Source organism: Trichomycterus rosablanca, chromosome 7, assembly GCF_030014385.1.
Source record: "Trichomycterus rosablanca isolate fTriRos1 chromosome 7, fTriRos1.hap1, whole genome shotgun sequence".
NCBI classification, from domain to species: Eukaryota; Metazoa; Chordata; class Actinopteri; order Siluriformes; family Trichomycteridae; genus Trichomycterus; species Trichomycterus rosablanca.
In genome coordinates, this window is record NC_085994.1 from 12,030,428 (window position 1) to 12,051,416 (window position 20,989).

General features: G+C 37.7%; 2 protein-coding genes across 2 annotated transcripts in view; one reads left to right on the top strand and one right to left on the bottom strand.

The window, feature by feature from the left end:
- Positions 1-7,806, bottom strand: part of itpr3 (inositol 1,4,5-trisphosphate receptor, type 3) — a 64,146-nt gene extending 56,340 nt beyond the window's left edge. Inside the window, exons 1-2 of the mRNA XM_062998401.1 lie at positions 7,715-7,806; positions 1,758-1,828 (exon numbers count right to left, since the gene is read on the bottom strand). Of these exons, the coding sequence (XP_062854471.1) occupies positions 1,758-1,828; positions 7,715-7,806 (163 nt within the window). The remainder of the gene's footprint in view (positions 1-1,757; positions 1,829-7,714) is intronic.
- A 7,759-nt stretch (positions 7,807-15,565) lies between these two features.
- Positions 15,566-18,976, top strand: gpr37l1b (G protein-coupled receptor 37 like 1b). The gene is made up of 2 exons (XM_062998402.1): positions 15,566-16,171; positions 16,769-18,976. Exons 1-2 carry the CDS (start codon positions 15,578-15,580, stop codon positions 17,612-17,614), a joined length of 1,440 nt encoding a protein of 479 aa, XP_062854472.1. The 5' UTR covers positions 15,566-15,577; the 3' UTR covers positions 17,615-18,976.
- Positions 18,977-20,989: the final 2,013 nt, after the last annotated feature.

Here is a 20,989-nt window from a genome sequence, read left to right on the forward strand (position 1 = left end):
AGATCTGGTGACTGTGCAGGCCATGGGAGATGTTCAACTTCACTTTCATGTTCATCAAACCAATCTTTCACCAGTCTTGCTGTGTGTATTGGTGCATTGTCATCCTGATACACGGCACCGCCTTCAGGATACAATGTTTGAACCATTGGATGCACATGGTCCTCCAGAATGGTTCGGTAGTCCTTGGCAGTGACGCGCCCATCTAGCACAAGTATTGGGCCAAGGGAATGTCATGATATGGCAGCCCAAACCATCACTGATCCACCCCCATGCTTCACTCTGGGCATGCAACAGTCTGGGTGGTACGCTTCTTTGGGGTTTCTCCACACCGTAACTCTCCCGGATGTGGGGAAAACAGTAAAGGTGGACTCATCAGAGAACAATACATGTTTCACATTGTCCACAGCCCAAGATTTGCGCTCCTTGCACCATTGAAACCGACGTTTGGCATTGGCACGAGTGACCAAAGGTTTGGCTATAGCAGCCCGGCCGTGTATATTGACCCTGTGGAGCTCCCGACGGACAGTTCTGGTAGAAACAGGAGAGTTGAGGTGCACATTTAATTCTGCCGTGATTTGGGCAGCCGTGGTTTTATGTTTTTTGGATACAATCCGGGTTAGCACCCGAACATACCTTTCAGACAGCTTCCTCTTGCGTCCACAGTTAATCCTGTTAGATGTGGTTTGTCCTTCTTGGTGGTATGCTGACATTACCCTGGATACCGTGGCTCTTGATACATCACAAAGACTTGCTGTCTCGGTCACAGATGCGCCAGCAAGACGTGCACCAACAATTTGTCCTCTTTTGAACTCTGGTATGTCACCCATAATGTTGTGTGCATTGCAATATTTTGAGCAAAACTGTGCTCTTACCCTGCTAATTGAACCTTCACACTGTGCTCTTACTGGTGCAATGTGCAATTAATGAAGATTGGCCACCAGACTGGTCCAATTTAGCCATGAAACCTCCCACACTAAAATGACAGGTGTTTCAGTTTCATTGTCCAACCCCTGTATATGCTAATGGTTGGGTCTTCCATCAGTACAGATCTAAATCTATATATGAAATCACTTAGAAATGTTTTGATTACTAAAGATTTAACCATTTGCCATGGCAACCCAGTCCCCTGACCTAAACCCTATGAGAGACTACAATAGAGGACCTATGACCCTGTAGGATCTTCAAAGATCTTTGAGAAGTGCTCTTGAATTCCTTGCTCTGCTTCAGGTCTCTTCAAGCCATGTACAAGAAGACCCATTCTATCATGATGGCAATAAAACATTTTTCTTCATCTCCTTTTAAATCCATTTTCACCAGAATTGCAAGCAGTTCTAAAGTCAACAACATGTGTACTATGAGAAGAGCTGTTGATTTTAACTATTTTAGCCGCGGAGCTATTTAATGTTATCTATTTCATTTCCTTTTTACTCTCAAAGTTTACAGCTGAGCTTAATTTAACGAGGTACTAAGTCTTATAAAAGAGAAAAAAAGACTCTATGCAACGTCTCTTGTGCATAAAGTACAGTAACACATGAAACACTGTGGTTAGGAGCTCATGCTCTGGGTTTATACCACTTTAGCACTCACTCACTAAGCAACCCAACAAAAACATCAGTAAGGAAATGACATCTGGCTTACAGTAGACTACATTGAAAGAACCTCATTCTGATTTACACAGGTGGCAACTATTTTAAGACTGACAGAAACATTATGGAATTAAAATCCAATGATACTGCAAACAAAAAGATCTAAAATACCTCGAAATTTTTTGGGTGGATTGTCCAAGTCTCCACCTGCTGGTTCCACAACCATACGGTCATCAACCAACCTGTGGATGCAAAACACAAAGGTCACCTGATTGTTGCTAAACAAAACATGTTTGAATCGTCAGGCAATTCACAGGGAGGGGAAAAAAAACAGTAAATATAAAGGCATTATTTACCTAATTACATGTTTCAGGTTGCCATATAATCTAAATATTTTTTATATTATCATGCCTAAAACCATGTATATACATATATATACACTGCCTGGCCAAAAAAAAGGTCACCACCTGGATTTAACTAAGCAAATAAGTAAGAGCCTCCCATTGGATAATGACTGCATGGGTGATTATGTTTCAGCTGGCAACAAGTTATTTAACCCTAACTGATGCAGTGAGTAGCTTCTCATTTGTTAAACAACCATGTCGAAAAAGACATCCTGTGGTCGTGGAAAAAAAATTCATCTGTTTCAGAAGGGTCAAATTATTGGCATGCATCAAGCAGAGAAAACATCTAAGGAGATTGCTGAAACTACTAAAATCGGGTTAAGAACTGTCCAAAGCATTATTAAAAAGTGGAAGGACAGTGGGGAAACATCATCTTCGAGGAAGGAAGAAAAAATGTGGTCGGAAAAAAATCTTGAAGGATCGTGATCGGCGATCACTTAAACGTTTGGTGAAATCAAATCGTAGAAAAACTACAGTAGAACTCAGGGATATGTTTAATAGTGAAAGTAAGAGCATTTCCACACGCACAATGCAAAGGGAACTCAAGGGATTGGGACTAAACAGCTGTGTAGCCTTAAGAAAACCACGTCAGTGAGGCTAACCGGCAAAAATGGCTTCAATTTGCTAGGGAGCATAAAGATTGGACTCTGGAGCAATGGAAGAAGGTCATGTGGTCTGAGAAGTCCAGATTTACCCTGTTTCAGAGTGATGGACGCATCAGGGTAAGAAGAGAGGCGGCTAAAGGGAGGCACCTATCATACCTAGTGCCTACCGTACAAGCCTGTGGGGGCAGTGCTATGATCTGGGGTTGCTGCAGTTGGTCAGGTCTAGGTTCAGCAACGTTATGTGCCCAAAGAATGAGGTCAGCTGACTACCTGAATATACTGAACGACCAGGTTATTCCATCAATGGATTTTTTCTTCCCTTATGGCACGGGTATATTCCAAGATGACAATGCCAGGATTCATCGGGCTCAAATTGTGAAAGAGTTATTCAGGGAGCATGAGACATCATTTTCACACATGGATTGGCCACCACAGAGTCCAGACCTGAACCCTATTGAGAATCTTTGGGATGCGTGCCGTAATCAAAGCTAAAGGCAGTCCAACAAAATATTAGAGTGTGTGACCTTTTTTTGGCCAGGCAGTGTATATATATATATATATATATATATATATATATATATACATATATATATATATATATGTGTGTGTGTGTGTGTTGTGCTGGTATGAGTGGATAAGACACAGCAATGCTGATGGAGTTTTTAAACACCTCACTGTCACTGCTGGACTCAGAATAGTCCACCAACCAAAAATATTCAGCCAACAGCGCCCCTTGGGCAGTGTCCTGTGATCACTGATGAAGGACTAGAAGTTGATCAACTTAAACAGCAGCAATAGATGAGCGATCATCTCTGACTTTACATCTACAAGATGGACCAACTAGGTAGGAGTGTCTAATAGAGTGGACAGTGAGTGGACACGGTATTTAAAAACTCTGTCTGATCCACTCATACCGGCACAACACACACTAAAATACCACCACGTGTCACTGCACTGCTGAGAATGATCCACCACCTAAATAATACCTACTCTGTGGTGGTCCTGACCATTGAAAAACAGGCTACTTAGTGCTCCTATATGGTAAGTGAAGCTGATAAAATGGACAGTGAGTGTAGAAACAAAAAGGTGGTTTTAATGTTATGGCTGATCAGTATATATATGATAACTCCACACAAAATATAAAGGCTCAGCTTTGGTTCCAAAACCCAGTCATGTCATGTTTTAACAAATTAGTATTGACCCAAGAAAGGCATGTTGTTTAAAACAGGTGTTTGCTGGAAAAACAAAAATCTATGCAAAACAGGGGGAAACCTAGTAGGTTATTAGGAGGTTACTAACGACAGTCATCGTAACATAATTATGACCTTTTAGTCCTTATATGTCATTTTGAAAAAAGGGCTAGCTAGTATATAAGCTAGGCTTAAACCTAAATACAAATCTCCATAAGAAACCAACTCATGGAGGTGAAAAGAAGCGGTCAGCTACTACTACTACTTAAGTCAGAGGTGGCATGCGTAATAAGGCTGCCAGTCCATCGCAGGGCTTTGGTCACTCCCTCAGACATAGCCAATCATGTCTGTGTAGACGCCCAACCAGCCGATAGCACAGCTGAGATTAGAATCCAGATCTCAGTGGTGGTGGGCTAGCGTGAGAGACCACTGTGCCACTTGAGTGCCCATGTTTCAGTAATTTTACCTTTTCAATGTAAACAAAAAATATCAATTTCTTATTGTTAATTCTTTTTAGTAGTTGTTTGTAATACATGTTGTAATGAAAATAAAAAGCACGTTTGCTGGATAAGTGGACACATGAAAATATATCACAGGTTGAAAAGATGCTAACACATCAAGACTTGTGATATGGTTTAGTTTGATAAAAACATTCAAAACTGAATGCAAATGTGTTTGTACAAAACCTGTAGCTGCTCTGGTCAATGTGTATCATGCCCGGCCTCGCAAATCGAGTGGTGCTGTAAGCCAGTCTTTGCAAGGGAGGGGTTCACTCTTTATGGCAGGAAGGCTGATTATCAGCCGTTTTCTCTCTCAGCTAGTTGGTAGTTGCTCAGGTAACAAGGCTGTGTCCAAAATCAACATAGGCATTTCCCCATAAGTTCTGAATAATAGTGAAGTCAGACCATACAATGGGAAAGGTCCTGGACTGTAGCCGACTATTCACATTTCATTAGTTGGCTTTCAAAAGCACATGAATAGGCATGTTACTGTAGCACTGTTAGGAATAACCTTTAGATACTATCACTGTACGATGCAGTTAATCCATCGTATATGGGTTATATTTGCACATAAAATGCTTAGTTTAAATAATTATTGTTCTATATTTTAGACACAGAGCAATGAATTTGACATGGATATTTCATAACCTACGGACAGGTTGTACCTGAAGAACAGCTTTATTTATTCTTGCAATTATCTAATACAAGTCCTGAATAGTTTGTTTTGAGAGCTTGCATGTGTTTGTTTTGTTGTTTTTATTAAAAGGATGAGGAGAGTGAGGTTTATTTCTACACCTCCATATACAAGCATTCAAGAAGCACTTGGTTTCATCTTGTTTTCTTAAACCTTCTTCTCCTTTTTTTATTGAACGTTCTTCTTCGTCTTTCCAACCTTATCACAACTTTTGAAGAATTACCTGTACGTATAGGACACTATTATTTTAGTATATGGAAATATCAGAAGAGTATTTGCACCACTGAGTTTCATTAAGAGATATTTCACCAGCTAAAGAAATGATCAAGCTTTCTCTGAACACAAATGCAGTTTACTCATTTAATAATAATACTGCTAAGAAAGGCAGGTCTGACAATTATATTTTGTTTTCTGGCTGCATACTGCATTTTAAAAATATAGTTTTAATTTTGCATTAAACCAAATTGTGTGGTGTCTGACGTTTGCCTCTTTAGTTTTGAACTAAAGCTTTAAGGCTAATAATTATAACAATTGTAATTGCTTTGTCAACCAAAAGATCATTTAAAATTCTCTCAGATTTTCTTATAATTTACTTTAATATCACCGGAAGTCATTGGCATACCTCTGTGGACAGAGTATGTCTGTGGCTCTTAATTTGTACTAGGGATGTTAATGGTCAACTGGTTAACAAATAACCGACAAACTAGGTCATTGTATATTACATGCTGTCAGTAAAAAGTTCAATTTAATTCATCTGCAACAGCTGATGGTTGATTTGAACTGAAAGTGGAGCAACAGATCTCACACAAGCGGTAGAGTGGGAGTTCTGACTGCTGATTTGTACCCTACTGCCAACCACAGTCAGTGCCCATGTGCTAGTTTTATTTACAGACTAATTTAAAGACAAACAGACAGAGAGCATTGTATATTTACCTTAAACAGAAAAGCTTGAAGTGAGATGCTTGTTATGGTATATTAAATACTTGTTGTCATGAAGAGCTTTATAATACCAGATGCATCTTTTTTTTATTAGCATGTTTAGTTAGCTCATGTAATAAATTGCTCACTACTAACTGTTTAAATACTTCATTTTAAGTTCTGCTCACTGATTACTGTTCTATATTACTACTGCTTTTGCTACTTTGTACCATTTTTTTATTTAATTGTGTTTTGCGTTTTATATTTTCATAGGTGTCTCAGTGGGTAGCACTGTCACCTCACAGCAAAAAGTCCTTACTGTGTGGAGTTTGCATGTTCTCTTTATGTCTCTGTGGGTTTCCTCCTGGATCTCTGGTATACCTCCCACAGGCCAAACACGTGATGTTATCATAAAGCTATTTACTAAATCTTTTGGGCTTCCAAAAATAGGTATGCAATTTGTCTGAAGGTAGCTTAGCAAGAAGCCTTGAGTTAAAAACCCAAACCGTACAGCCCAATAAGGTGTGTTGCTAATCACAGCAGAAGATCGCTTGACTATAGAGAGTGTCACCTGTGTTCTAACAAGACTTTTCTAACTATTCAGGCAAACTTCCATTCAGCATTTCATGTTCACTTTTCCATGTTCTTTTTATGGGTGCCATTAAACTAGCCTTATTTATATGGGCAAATAAGTCGCCAGCTAACCTTAATCATTATAACTAACAAGAAATTAGGAGGCTCTAAAGATATATGACTGAAAAATTAAGTCTTTATTAAACTTTTAAAGGCAAAAATAAGCCAAACCTTATAAAGCAATTTTAAACTTAATACTTTACATATTGAAAAATTATTTCACTTGTTAAGGTGATGGATAATATTTGTTAATGTTGCACCAAATTGTATCAATTTTATCTATTCAATCAGTCTTCTTTAGTTTCTTTAGTTTTGGACCAAAGGATATTAACTGTGAAACATCTACTACTATATACTATCAAACATAAGCCTATTACATTTAGTTGCATTTGTATACTATATGACCAAAAGTATGTAGACACCTGGCCACGAGCTTGTTGGACAACGTAGGAGTAACATTTATGTGATCTTTCACTTGTAACAACAGCCCCTCTTCTGAGAAGGCTTCTCACAAGACTTTGAAGTATGTCTTTGGGAATTTGTGGCCATTCAATCAAAAGAGCATTTGCATAGCAAGGCACTGATGGTCTAGAAAGCTTCAACTTATGTTTCAGATCATTCCGAAGCTGTTTTGTGAGGCTAAGGTCAGGACTCTGTGCAAGTCACTGTAGTTTCTTTAAACCAAGTTTTTCTTTATGTATTGACAGACCTTTCTGGAAGAGGTGGAAAATGGTGAAAGTGGAAATGACCTTCCCTAAACTGTTGCTGCAAATTTGGAAGCACATAATAATTCACTTTATATAATAGATTCATCACACATCTTAGCAATTGTTTTGGCTGAAACACACATTGGCATGGGTGTACCATTACTTCTCCCTATAGTGTATGTGAGGTTTTATTTAAACATATGCTTCAGCTACAAGTTCACATCAAATAGAAGCAGCAACCTGAACAATGTTATTCAAACTGCAAAACTTAGTACTGTAAATTCGAGAACCATTATAGTGTACCAGTAACGTAAACACCTTAATTAAACAATACCAAGTACAGATTTGTAAAGAGTAAAGAACAACAATCCGCCCACACCAACACTTCACCATGAATATGATATTACACAAACACTGGGGGGTGGGGGGCGAATACTTTCACACTGTATGCTGCAAAATTGAAAGTAGAAAACTTACCCCAAAGTGCTTATAAATCCATTAACAGTACCTTCTGCATAGAGAGACACGATGTCCCCTATGTGTAAGAAACTTGACATAGAGTCAGACATTGTTGTAGTGTTATGCAGTCATGAATGATGAAGAAAAGTATGAAGTAATAAAAAGTGATGCAGTAATGCAGAAAAGTGCCGGTCCTGCTGCACACGCTGGTTTCTTCTATAACGCCTGACGTACTTGTACTTGTCTTACATCTCTTCCTGATTCAGTAAATGCAGCCGCTCCATTCTCCCTCCACTCACTAACAAAACAGATTCCCAGCGTTAATTTAACAAACTACTTATTGCAGGTGGATTACACGACATGAAAACGTAAACGGGGTAGAAATGACTCGGTGAAAGTCCGGACTGCAAGTGTTCAGTCTCCAGAAACACAACCAGGAAGCAAGTCAAGTCAGTACACGCTTTAGTAAACGAGAGGAGGCGTATTTTGAATACAATACTGCCACAAGTAAAGGGCTGCAAAATGTAGGATAGTCAAACTAGATCACGTTTAAAATGAAATAGATTACGAGATCGAGGTTGCAATCAACTCGTCTTTGCCCCATCTATTGCAATCTGATATATATTTTTAATTCAATCTGACACCAACCCAAACATAAGGTCATAGTTTTTGCAGTCCCTAAAGTTGTTCATTCAGTGACCATCATAATATACCAGTTAACAATCCTAATAGTACTGTATCAAACACTGCTTTGTGAGAACAACAGTTCACCATTACCAAAATGTCACATTAACCATGGTATTAAACACTGGGGAGCAACCTGCACACCGAAATGCAAAGTCCTTCTAAGCTGATGGCAGGGTTAATAGATTTATATGCACTTTGCTAAAGTTTTGATAAACTATCTATTAACATGTCTAATAAACTCAGTTTAGTTCGGTTTAGTTTCTGCAAACAAAATAATAAAATAATAGTTACAATTAGGGCAGCTGTAGCCTAGCGATTAAGGCACTGGACTAGTTATCAGAAGATCGCTGGTTCAAACCCCACCACTGCCAGGTTGTCACTGTTGGGCCCTTAGACTGTATACTGTAAGTCGCTGTGGATAAAGGCATCCGCTAAATGCTGAAAATGTAAATAATAGTACACTTAGGCCTAAGTAAGAAATATAAGTTAATGTCCTGCTACAGAATGTATCTTTTCAGTCTGTGCTTTTTAATCTGTGGTTCAAATGCATTTGTCTGTGTAATGTCAGTTAAACACCAAAGAAGCCATAAAAAAAGAAACACTGTGTGGTTCCCTTTTAGTATTAACAGTGTCCCATATAGCCATGGGTGAACAGCCCCACGGCACAGTGGCTTGGTGGGTAGCACGTTCGCCTCACAGCAAGAAGGTCCTGGGTTCGATCCCCAGGCAGGGCGGTCCAGGTCCTTTCTGTGCGGAGTTTGCATGTTCTCCATGTGTCTGCGTGGGTTTCCTCCGGGAGCTTTGGTTTCCTCCCACAGTCCAAAAACATGCAGTCAGGTTAATTGGAGACACTGAATTGTCCTATAGGTGAATGGGTGTGTGTATGTGTGTGTGTGTGTGTGTGTATGTGCGATGGACTGGCGCCCCATCCAGGGTGTTACTGTGCCTTGCGCCCATTGAAAAGCTTTTATAGGCTCCAGCACTCAGCGACCCTAATTGGATAAGCAGTTAAGAAAGTGAGAATGAGTGAGTGAACAGCCTCAAACTAGTGTAGTCTAGTGTAGGCCTCCTGTACAGTGATCAGGAACCCCTAACTGGCCCATAGAAATTATAATGTGTCTGTATATGACTGGTAAATTTTGATAATCTTGTATTTATAATTTATTTTAATGGATTAATGTCACATTTAAGTGTTTAGTTTGATACTTGCTGAATGGCTGATGCAATGGCTGAATTACTGCAGTAGTTACAGGTTAGTTGTGCAAAAATATTTATTTTAAAATTTGTCTGGTAATAAAATGGACAGGATGTGTGACTGGTTAAGACATAAAGTGCAGCCTACAGGCCTCTAATCACCTTATCAGCAAGAATATTTACTTTACTGACTGTTTGACTGGTTAAAAAAAAAAAAAAAGTTTAACATGCAGGTAAGACGAAAACCTTACTAGTCAATAATAACTAGTCAGTAACTAGTCAATAATAATAATAAAAAAGCCAGATCAAGGGTTCTTACTCTGCAAATTCTATGTAAATGCCACCTTTTCCCTAAGAATGGTCCTCCACCCGAATGTGCTCAGTGGTGCTCCTATAGTGGACCTATACTTTCGTCTACAGGTAAAATGTATCTTACAAATTGTACATAGTTGTAAATGATCTATGTGTACACCTATTAAATGTTCTTATAGAGTAAGTGTAACAGATAAAATGGCTACTTACTAAGTACTTTTTAATTTATGAAAAAAGCACCTAATTTATTTTCAAGGATACAAAAATGTGTGCGTGTGTCAAAGAGCCAGGAATACAGACTTGACAGGAAATATTATAATGTCACAGTTCCAATGAAGGAATGGCCCTGCCACCTCAGTCCTTAATGTTGCTTATGCTCTGGACTTCCTGTTTAACTCAGGAACACATGATTAAATCAGCCTACAAATACAATACAACAAAAAGCCCAAGTATTTAGTTGATAATGCTCACACTGCAAAAGGTCAAATAGCATCTGGCATGTTTCTAAATGTAATTATGGGTGATTAAGGGTAGATTGATAGGTAAAATGACAACTATATTCCATATTGCATATAACCATAATCCACAACACAATAAAGTGCACAGAAAGTCAAAGAGTTTAAATACTTTCTGAATCCTCTGCATACTGTAATACTGTTTCCTTGTTGCCAGGTAATCTTTTCACTTATAATATCCTGTTTGTGTGTGTAATCTAGCTGTATCCAGTTGCATAAGAGGATCTGTAAACTGCTATAATGTAAATAATAATTAGTTTTTAAATAAATCCCATATCAATGTTATGCTTTACTCAGATAAAAATCTATGGTCAAAATGCAAAATGACATTTGTGTAAGCGCCACCCCTAAAGTTTTACTGTATTCAAATCAGTTGGCAGGCAAATCAATATTAAAAGCAGCCTAGAGTGCACTGATTTAAACGCAAGTTGCATGCCTATGTTTTTGTGCGTTAAGGCACTAAGCTTGGATGAAAAACCTCTAATTCCAAAACCTTTAAAAAAAATGACTAGCCCAAAGGCTTCAATACTGTAGGTGTGTTCTTTGTTTGTACTGTTGTAAATTCTGTTGGATTAGCCTTTTTGTCTTCCAGCCATGCTCTCTGCTTGTAAAAAGCTCTTAATGGGTTCAACAAGCAGTGATGTTCCCAACAGGATGCTGAAAAGGAACTTTGCAATGTTTACCGATATGGAGTTAGTTTGTTATATCATTAGCTTAATGGATTAGATTGAGCTAAATTGTATTCTGTGGTTTGAATCAGATGCAAGATATCCCAGATGGATGTGAAATATTGATTTATCTCAGTTGCATCTTGTGTTTTAGACATGAATGCATTGTGCAGTTAGAGGACAATTTTTTTTTTGCTTCAGAACAGTTTTAATCTGTTTTGTAAGGGGTTTTTTTTTTTTTACTTCCAGCCTAATGGCCCTATGGTTTTGCTCTTGAGTCCCTGTTACTGTCTCTGTGGAGTTAGGCATTACAAGGTAAACACTATACCATTTTCTAAAGACATTCCAACTAGGGGATTGGCTACTCTTTGATGAAGTGGTGGGCAAACACATTTGGCCCGTTAGGCTGTTTAAATCGTCTTGTCGAGTATTTACAAAAGTGTCCTAAAGGTCGCTTTCATTTCGCTTTTTTCCGCAGTACCCTGCGTTTCAGCTGATTCTATTAGATGGCACCCTCCAAACACTACCGACTTTTACTACTACTAAGTATTAGTATTAATTAAAAGGTTGAGAATTTTAATCCCAGCTCTGCTGTGCAGCCACTGTTGGGCGCTTGAGCGAGGCCTTTTACCCTTAGGGGCGCCGTAAAAAAGGCTGACCCTGTGCTCTGACCCCAGCTTCCAAACAAGCTGGGATATGCAAAGAAAGAATTTTGTTGTACTGTACACATGTATAAGTACATATGACAAATAAAGGCATTCTATTAATTTTTTTTCTATAAAGCCAAGTCAATTATGCTGTCAAAAAAGCTGATCAACAACAAATTGGAGAATAGGTACATAATATTTAGTAGGTAATGAGTTTCACATGTAATTTATATTAGTTCATCCCCCCATCTGCTACTGGCCTGGCTTTTCTGTCAAATTTTAAAACCCAGTGTGGCCCTTGAGCCAAAAGGTTTGCCCACTTCTGCTTTGATTAGTGACAATTAGTGAGTCATGTACTAACACCCTGCTCAGGGTGTGTTTCTGCTTTGCACAATACCCAAAAACATGAATATGGTGTATCTTAATTGTTCATATATGTAAATGAGGTAATGTCTGAATGCATTGCCCTGCAGTGTATTGGTGCCCTGCCCAGGGTGTTTTGCTGTCTTACACAGTGTTTCCAGACGGCGTATGACCGACCCTGAAAGAGAAAAAAAAGACAGAACAAAAGACAGGAAGGAAGAAAGAATAACAAAAATAACACAAATGTAGGAACAGGAACTTTCCACCTTTATACAATACTGACAGACAGACAGACAGACAGACAGACAGACAGACAGACAGACAGACAGACAGACAGACAGACAGACAGACAGACAGAAAAAAGAAATAAACAAATAAATAAACAAATGAAGAAAGAAAGAAAGAAAGAAAGAAAGAAAGAAAGAAAGAAAGAAAGAAAGAAACAAACAAACAAACAAACAAACAAACAAACAAACAAAGAAAGAAAGAAAGAAAGAAACTATAAGACACTATAACAAAGATAACATAAATGCATGTTACCACTATACTAATCAGTGTGGTGGAGAGCTTAGAAACTAACTCAGACCTCAGATCCATTGTTCAGGGTGAAAAAGCACTCTGCTACTCTATTGCAGGATATTGGTTGTGTGTGTGTGTGTGTGTGTGTGTTAGTTTGTGTGCATGAGAAAGAGAGCGTGATATGGTGTGTTTGTGTTTCATGTGTGTCCACAAAATGTAAGGATGTTGATATCCTACAGCTTGTAGTTTCTGAACATATAATCAGGTATGCACATATCCTTATTGATTCAGTGACATGTCAGTTGTGACTCGGCCCTCTTAGTAAACTTTAGTCTAGTCAGATTCTCTTGTGCTCAATAGTGTGGTGTCTGTCTTTCATTTTACTGCCTTTATGTGATAAGCTTAAAAAGCATGGTATTTTTTTTAAGAAATATTAAATTACAGGACTGACTTTGTTCTTTAGGAAACCAGACATGATCTTTAAGGTATTTTTAAAACCTTTAAGAGTGTACAGTTTGAGGATTCTTTAGAATTTTACACTTCTCATTTGGGGTCTGGGAGAAGAGAGAAGTAACAATGTTTGTATAAAGAGTAAAGGTGGGAGGACTGGGTATTATACGTAAAAAAAAAAACCACACAGTCAAAAACAACATATTGAATGTGCTTTTACTTAAGCTTAAACATATACAATACAGAAACAAACTAAATATAAAAAAGAGTCAACAAAAATTTAAGTACACCAGGCTTACTCAAACACTGAGCAAAAGTACAGGGCAGGTACTGTGTTTATAAGCTTCTACAAACCTATATGCAAATGAGTGTATGCACACTCTTACCTGTCCAAAACCTTAGGCCAAAACACACATTTAGGAAATTGTTTAACACAGGTACAGGGACTGGCAATACTCTATCACGTGTCAAGGAAATAAAAGTGGGCCTAACATGAAGCCTCCATGAACCTTTATGAAGTATAAGTTGAAGACAAGGAGAATTCTTCCATCAGATCAAATAATTAGATTAAAAAAAAAACAACGTAATGCTTTCCCCTGAATGCTCACCCCAGGATTGAGATTATCTTAAAGAATAATGTGGGAAAAGTGAGACAAAGCATAAGTTAAAAAGTACAGTTAACAAAGTCAGCTAAATGCAGGTAATTCTTATTCACAATAAAAAGCGCAGACTCTGACTAAACCTGACTAAAACTTGTCTAAAATGTAAGACAGCTGATCATGCACATTAATGTTACATGCACAAAAATGCAGAACTGTGTTAAGTCATAGTGACCATAGTTTACCAAATTACTCCCTATCCCATGTCCACTGCAGTAGCATGACGGTCTTTCAAACAATACTGCGTGAGGCCTCGATGGTCACGCACATTCAGCATCGATTTCCACCCTTGGCAAATTTGACTTTTGCCTCCAGTGTGTCTTGAATTGATTTTTCTCACATGTCATAAAATGAATGTGGATGCATTGGCTTTAAGACTGTCACTGTGCAGACACTTCAGGTGACACATTTATGTAAACCTTGATCAGATGTCTAATGTTTAATAAGCTTTGTAATTGTTCAATAAACACTTTTATTATAGAGTCAAAGGTTTCTATTTGTTTACACAAAACATGCATACACATTACAGGTAAGTACAATTATAATAAATGTTAATATAACATTAAATAACCAAGATAATGCAACATATGCACTTCAAAGTGAATCTTCTTTCTCAAACTGACTGACCAGTCAACTAATTTAGTATTTTAACATAATAATGATAGCATTGTAAATGTTTTACAATTGCTTGCTTATTATTTAAATATTATGTGGTTTGGAACACCGCCTAAAACTTACTTAGCCTGACAAACAGAACGAGTTTTGTGGTAACTTATCTTGCATCTTAATCAGTGTGCATATAACGCCCTCTTTCGATAAATGATAGATACTACAATGCACTGGGTCCACTTATGTCACTATGGCAAGTCCTTTTTAGCTTACAATGCTATCAATAAATCATAACATTAACATTTTCGGCATTTAGCAGACGCCCTTATCCAGAGCGACTTACATAAGTGCTTGAACAGTAAACATTAATCTACTCCAGTTTAAGTAAACAACAGTCCAAGGAAACAAATCTGCTGGAACCCTGTTAGAACAAAGGATTTGTTTTGATATAGAAGATTAGTAGAAGTACATGTTAGTTCTCAGCTACTAGCAGAAAGGTGCAATAACTCAGAAACTACAAAAACGTTTTGACAAACAGTGTTGCCAAAGTAATTATTAAGGTGCCTTTAATCCTGTTCATGTCATATACTATGTTTACAGCCAACTGTTTAATGCTAGTCAAATATTCTAATGATAAAGTTGGTACATTTCCACTTATTTCTAAAAACACTGACTTTTTATTCTACACAACAATTGTGCCAATAATGTTGACCACAACTGTAAGCATCATCTTCTTTATGGTATTTTTAGCAACTTTAAAAACAGAATTAATTCTGTTTAAAATTAAATTTAAATGTAGTACTGCAATGACAATTTTATCCAAAACAAATCATTATAATCATAATTAGCCACCAGACAGGAGATGACTTTTTATAATTGTAAAATATGTTCATGCTTAGAAGGAGTTTATAGTTTATAGTTTATGTGAATAACCATGGTATACTACCATTTTGCTTTACTTAGTAAAAACTGAGGTTCAGACAGTTTCATTTTACCAGCAGAGGGCCTTATCCTTTTAATTCTTTTAAAGAGAAAGAAGAGGAGGCGTTCCTATGCATTGAAAAGAACCAGCCATCCATGAGAGAGAGCTAAGTTCTGGTGGACAAGCCTGCAGAACCCAGAGTCTCTGGCATGAGGGATTTCAGGTGTTGGTTATACTGGGTCTGCATTTTGCCCTTCACTTTAAACTCAGACTTCTTGTGACCTGTTTACAAGTTTTGTGTCTACATATAGACTGGGCATTACTTAAACCTTGAAGATGGAAATGAGTAATTTTAGAATGATTTATTTATTAACTCTAGTAACACTTCTGGGTGTCTGTGCTTCTGATTCACAATCCAGCGGAAAGAGTGGAATGTCCTTTAGGAACCAGCAAGAAGATCAAGCCATCCTTGAGGATATTGGAGACGATGATGAATTCCATGTGGACATGCAACATGGGACCGTCTCAGAAGACGTTTACACACCATCTCCACCTTACACAGATCTGCCCAGTTCAAGTGTGACAACAAGTGTTGATGATGGCAGCAATAGCAAGGATAATATCACAAACAAAGACATCACAAGGATTCACAACCCTCTGTTTCCAGTGACAAACAGTTCTTACATTGCCTATGGGATTCTCTTTCTGGCCCTTGTAATTTTTGCAGTAGGGCTCGTGGGTAATCTAGCAGTTATGTGTATCGTCTGGCAGAACTACTTCATGAGAAGCGCATGGAACTACATACTGGCCAGCTTGGCTTTTTGGGATTTCCTGGTCCTGTGTTTCTGCCTACCTGTGGTGATCTTTAATGAGCTCACCCACAAACGGCTGCTGGGAGATTTCTCTTGCAGCGTTGTGCCTTATATTGAGGTGGGTTTAAGTCAAATTACAATTTCCCAAAATATATTTCTTAATGCTTTATTAGATTTGTATATGAAATGTACATAATTATTATTGAAGGCATCCACAGCTTGCCTCTTAATGGGATTCAAGATGAAATGTATGGTCCAAAAAGGCAACCAACACACTCTTTCTAAAAAATGAATTAAATTGAAACATATTATTAACTATTTAATGATGTTCTGAGCAGATAAATTAAAGAAGCTTGATGTAGACATTGACATAAATGTTAAAATAATTGAAATAAATGCTTGGACATCGACTATTATTATTGTCGCTCAGGCTGATAGAAAGGTACAGTAATTGCTTTAAAACAGGTATTGTTGGTGATGCCCAGCTTAAGAGACCTGTTTGTATTGACTACTCTAAATCGCCCTTAGATTAGTATGAGTGAGTGAGTGAGTGTGATGCCCTTTAAATGAACTGGCATTTTGTCCAGAATGGGATGTATCCTTCGCATCTATGTTCCAGGGGTTTACTTTGGGTAGTTACTGTTAATAAGTTACAAATTTTAAATCATACCTCTTTTTTAAAACAGAACATTTAACTTTACATTTTACTTTACAGGTGACATCATTAGGCATGACCTCCTTGAGCTTGTGTGCACTTGGTATTGACCGTTTTCACGCTGCCACCAGCTCCCCCCCAAAAACCCAGCGAGTTGAGCACTGTAAATCCGTCCTTACTAAGTTGGCAGTAGTGTGGATTGGCTCAATGGTACTGGCTGCACCAGAGCTGCTTATCTGGCAGCTGCACCAGGAAAAGTCTACTTCACTGGGGGTCCAGGTAGACACCTGCATCATGAGTCCATACCCAAATCTCCCAGAGTCCATTTACTCCCTTATAATCAACTACCATGATGCTCGTCTCTGGTGGTACTTTGGCTGTTACTTCTGCCTCCCAGTGGTCTTTACCTTCCTCTGCCAGCTGGCCACTTGCCATGTCGCAAGTGACAGTGAAAGTTCTTCCAAACGGCAAGAGGAACGCTCTCCATCCACGAAGCAAAAGCTTCAACATGCCCAGCAGATTGAGAGGCAACTAAACTGCACTGTTATGGCATTAGCCATGGTTTATGGAGTGTGTGCTTTGCCAGAGAATGTGTGCAACCTCACATTTACCTATGCCCCTGTGCAGGTGTCCAAAGATGTTGTAGCTCTCCTTGCTCTGATCAATCAGTTCTTCCTGTTCTTAAAATCATCAGTGACACCAGTGCTTTTGCTGTGCCTGTGTAAGAATCTGGGCAAGGCTTTTATGGATTGCTGCTGCTGCTGCTGTGAGGAATGCCAACCCAGCAACTCATCTTCCACCCAATATCTTACAGAAAATAAGCACAAGGGCACCAGCGATATGTCCACTTCCATTTTCTTTGACAAAGCCAAGGACAGCACAACTATCTTATCTATTGGCAGCTAAGTCTGCAGACCTTGCTTTGAACCACAAGGTCACTTTATGTAGTATACAGTATTATTACTTTCATGACATCTAATATCATTGTTTATGTTTTTAGATATCTGATCTCATATCAAGATGCACCAAGCCCCTAGATTGTGCTTTAAAGCTTCTCTTATAGAACTGAGTAAAATTGGTATAAAATTATACACACTTTATTATTTTGTGTAGTTCGTGGACATTAAAGATGATTTAATAAAAACAACGAGAAAGGATATTTTAATTTCAGAAAAGACATGAAAGACAGAAAAGAATGTCAACGTTATAGCTATTTTATAGCAAAACTATCAATTAGAAATAAGCCAAGGAAATCTGGACCAGGGTAACAACTTTATTCCCCAGACTGACTTTCCAATATATGCCACTACACTTATTCTTGAGAGTTACGGATGATGACTGCTTCTCCTTTACTTTCATTGGTCATTAGAATTTTAATGCCAAATCTTAATGAACATCATGATATTTTCAGTTGTTTATTGTTTACCAGTGGCCAAATATTTAAACATAGGAATCACACTGCTAACAGGCTGGCAGCTGCTTTTTATTCAAGAATAAATTTTTATTCCTGCTTTTTATTCCTTTGACATTTAAAAAATATTCACAAAATGTGTATGATTTGAACATTATCTTCTTCTCTGTAGTGCATGTATGGGGTCAATTGCACATCAGATTAATACCTGCCTGTTTTATTAATTTTACACATGTAATTGCGGCTCAATTACAAAATATCTGATATTGGTACTACACTGTATTTTGTGACCTTCAGTGCACATATTGTACCTTATTCAGGTATTTATTGGTGCAAACACACTTTAACTTTCTTGATTAAAATGAACACTATCAGTAGATCAGCTTACATGAGTCTTGCTTGTAAGCTCTCAAATCAGTGTCGTAAATACTTAATTTGACTGCACCATTTTGTCAAAAAAAGCAATATAATCTCAAGCTGTATTTGAGATTTGTACTGTACCAGAAAAAAGGCTTTCAGCAACAAAATCTCAAGTCAAGTTTTATGTTTTACAGTCACATAGTGGTCTGTCACATTCTGTACAGCATTTGTGAATTTCATTAATAGTGCTACATTTAGTAAGCACAGCTTACCAGACAGTAAAAAATAAACCATGTAAATGTTTTTAGTCAACTAGTCAACTAGTCAACTAGTAATATGTTTATTACACCTGGGGTTATCTGTGTAACAAATATTGCTTGTTACTAATAAATGCAAAAGTTTTGTTTAAATGTAACCACTTGGATTACTAAATTTTAAATGATTAAATGTTGCATATGCACTGATTTGTTCTACTAGAATGTAAATAAAGGTGTTAACTGGAATTAAAGTGTTGGCATGTTGCTATTTTTATATATATTTTACTTAATATGTAACAGAATAATTAAGAAGTGCCCTGCTAACACCAATGACTATAAATCAGAACAATGATTCTAATTTTCAGCTGACCTAAAGACATGTGTAATAGACAGAATATGTTTTTTTTATTTTGCTTGGTGGGAATAGCTTTGTCTGCAGAAGTTTGGCTGGTTTCTTCTCTCCCATGAGGTTCTCATTGTTGTAAAAAGAAGATTGAGGCTTTCACTGTGAATATCAATGTCCAGACTGCAGTTGAGTTGCTAAGAGACCACCTAAAATTCCCATGGATTCACACTGGTTCAGACTGAACACAAAACTCTTAAGCTTTTCAATCTTACTTGGTTGTCACAGAAACCACAAAGTTTGTGTTAAAAGCATGAGGTATGTATGCGTTTATTGTCGACTGCTAAATTGAGTGTGAAAGTTTATTTAGTGTCTGATAAAGTGTGGTTGTAGAGCATATAAAATATATGAACCAAAATTCTTAAGTTTCCATACTTTTACTAAATGATTTGCTTATTTAAATGTTTAAGTACATTTAAAAAAGAACTATTTATTACATAGAAAAGACATTGATGTCCCCATTGAAAGAGTGGTTTGGATGGACTGACCTCCTAGTCCTGGCCTGTGTTCAGTAGCTGTCAGGGACTGGGAAGCTGGGGAGAGTGAGAATAGCCTCATTAGAGAGCTCGGGCTAGAGCTTTGCAAATGAAGCTCTATTGGCAGTAATGACTGTGAGGGAACAGACTAGCCTCTGTTCTCTGTAAAGAAGGTAGGACACAAATCGGGAACCCCCACCAATTTTAACTTTCATGAACAAGTTAAGTGCTGACTGAAACATAAACATTAATCATTTTATTACCATCACTGTTTTATTAGGATATGCGAATAATTACAGTACCAGTTTTTTAAAACTTTAACTTTTTTAACAGTTTTAAGAAAAACGGTTAACGAAGGAGACCAAACAAAGCAGAAATTCGACAAATTATAAACAGTGATACAATTTCTCTAATTCATCTGATCTTCTAATACTTCATTCATTAATGAAGCTAGCAAACAAATCAACCAAAACAATATTTATAATACCAATATTTAATGATGGAAACACAAAATTGTTTACATGTAGACCTACAGGGGCGACACAGTGGCTCGGTGGGTAGCACTGTCACCTCACAGCAAGAAGGTCCGGAGTTTGATTCCCAGATGGAGTTTACATGTTCTCCCTGTGTCTGCTTGGGGTTCCTCCGGGTGCTCCGGTTTTCTCACACAGTCCAAAGAGATTCAGTCTGGTTATTTGGAGATACTAAAAAGCCCCCTTAGGTTTGAGTGTGTTTGCCCTGTAATGGCTGCTGACCTGTCCAAAGTGTTTCCTGCCTTTCGTCTAGTGAATCGGACCCACCCATATTTACATATTTTTCACTTTTTCATAGACGGAGAGACGAACTAACAGATGGACAGACGGATAGATAGATAGATTTGATTCAGATTAAAACAGGACAGAAAGATGACATGATGTTCCACTGGTAGAGTGTGAAAGTAATTGTTTTGAAATTTGTACCTCCAACAAAGGCTCCATCTGCAAGTCTTGCTCAAGGTTGGGGTCTGGATTTTCACACTGCCTCTTTTTTGATTAAATACCTGCAGTCCATTTCTGATAATCACATCTCCTTCTTCAAATTTTAGCACCTCTAGCAGCTTATTGACAAAAAAAGTATCAATATTTTGGGGCAAGCTGATTAGATGGTTGTGATGTAACCTAGGACTTTCTGCAGACAACAGAAAAAAAGAAAAATACTAGTAATAGGAATGTTCATTATCTCAGTATACGTGTTCATCTACAAATGAATAAAACATGAAAACAAAGGATAAAATTATTTGATTGAGGCTAAAATGTTACCTGGTTGAATGCATGGTGCCAGCTGTACATGGTCTACTGCCATCTGTGATCATTTGAAAGTTCAATGTCAATGCTA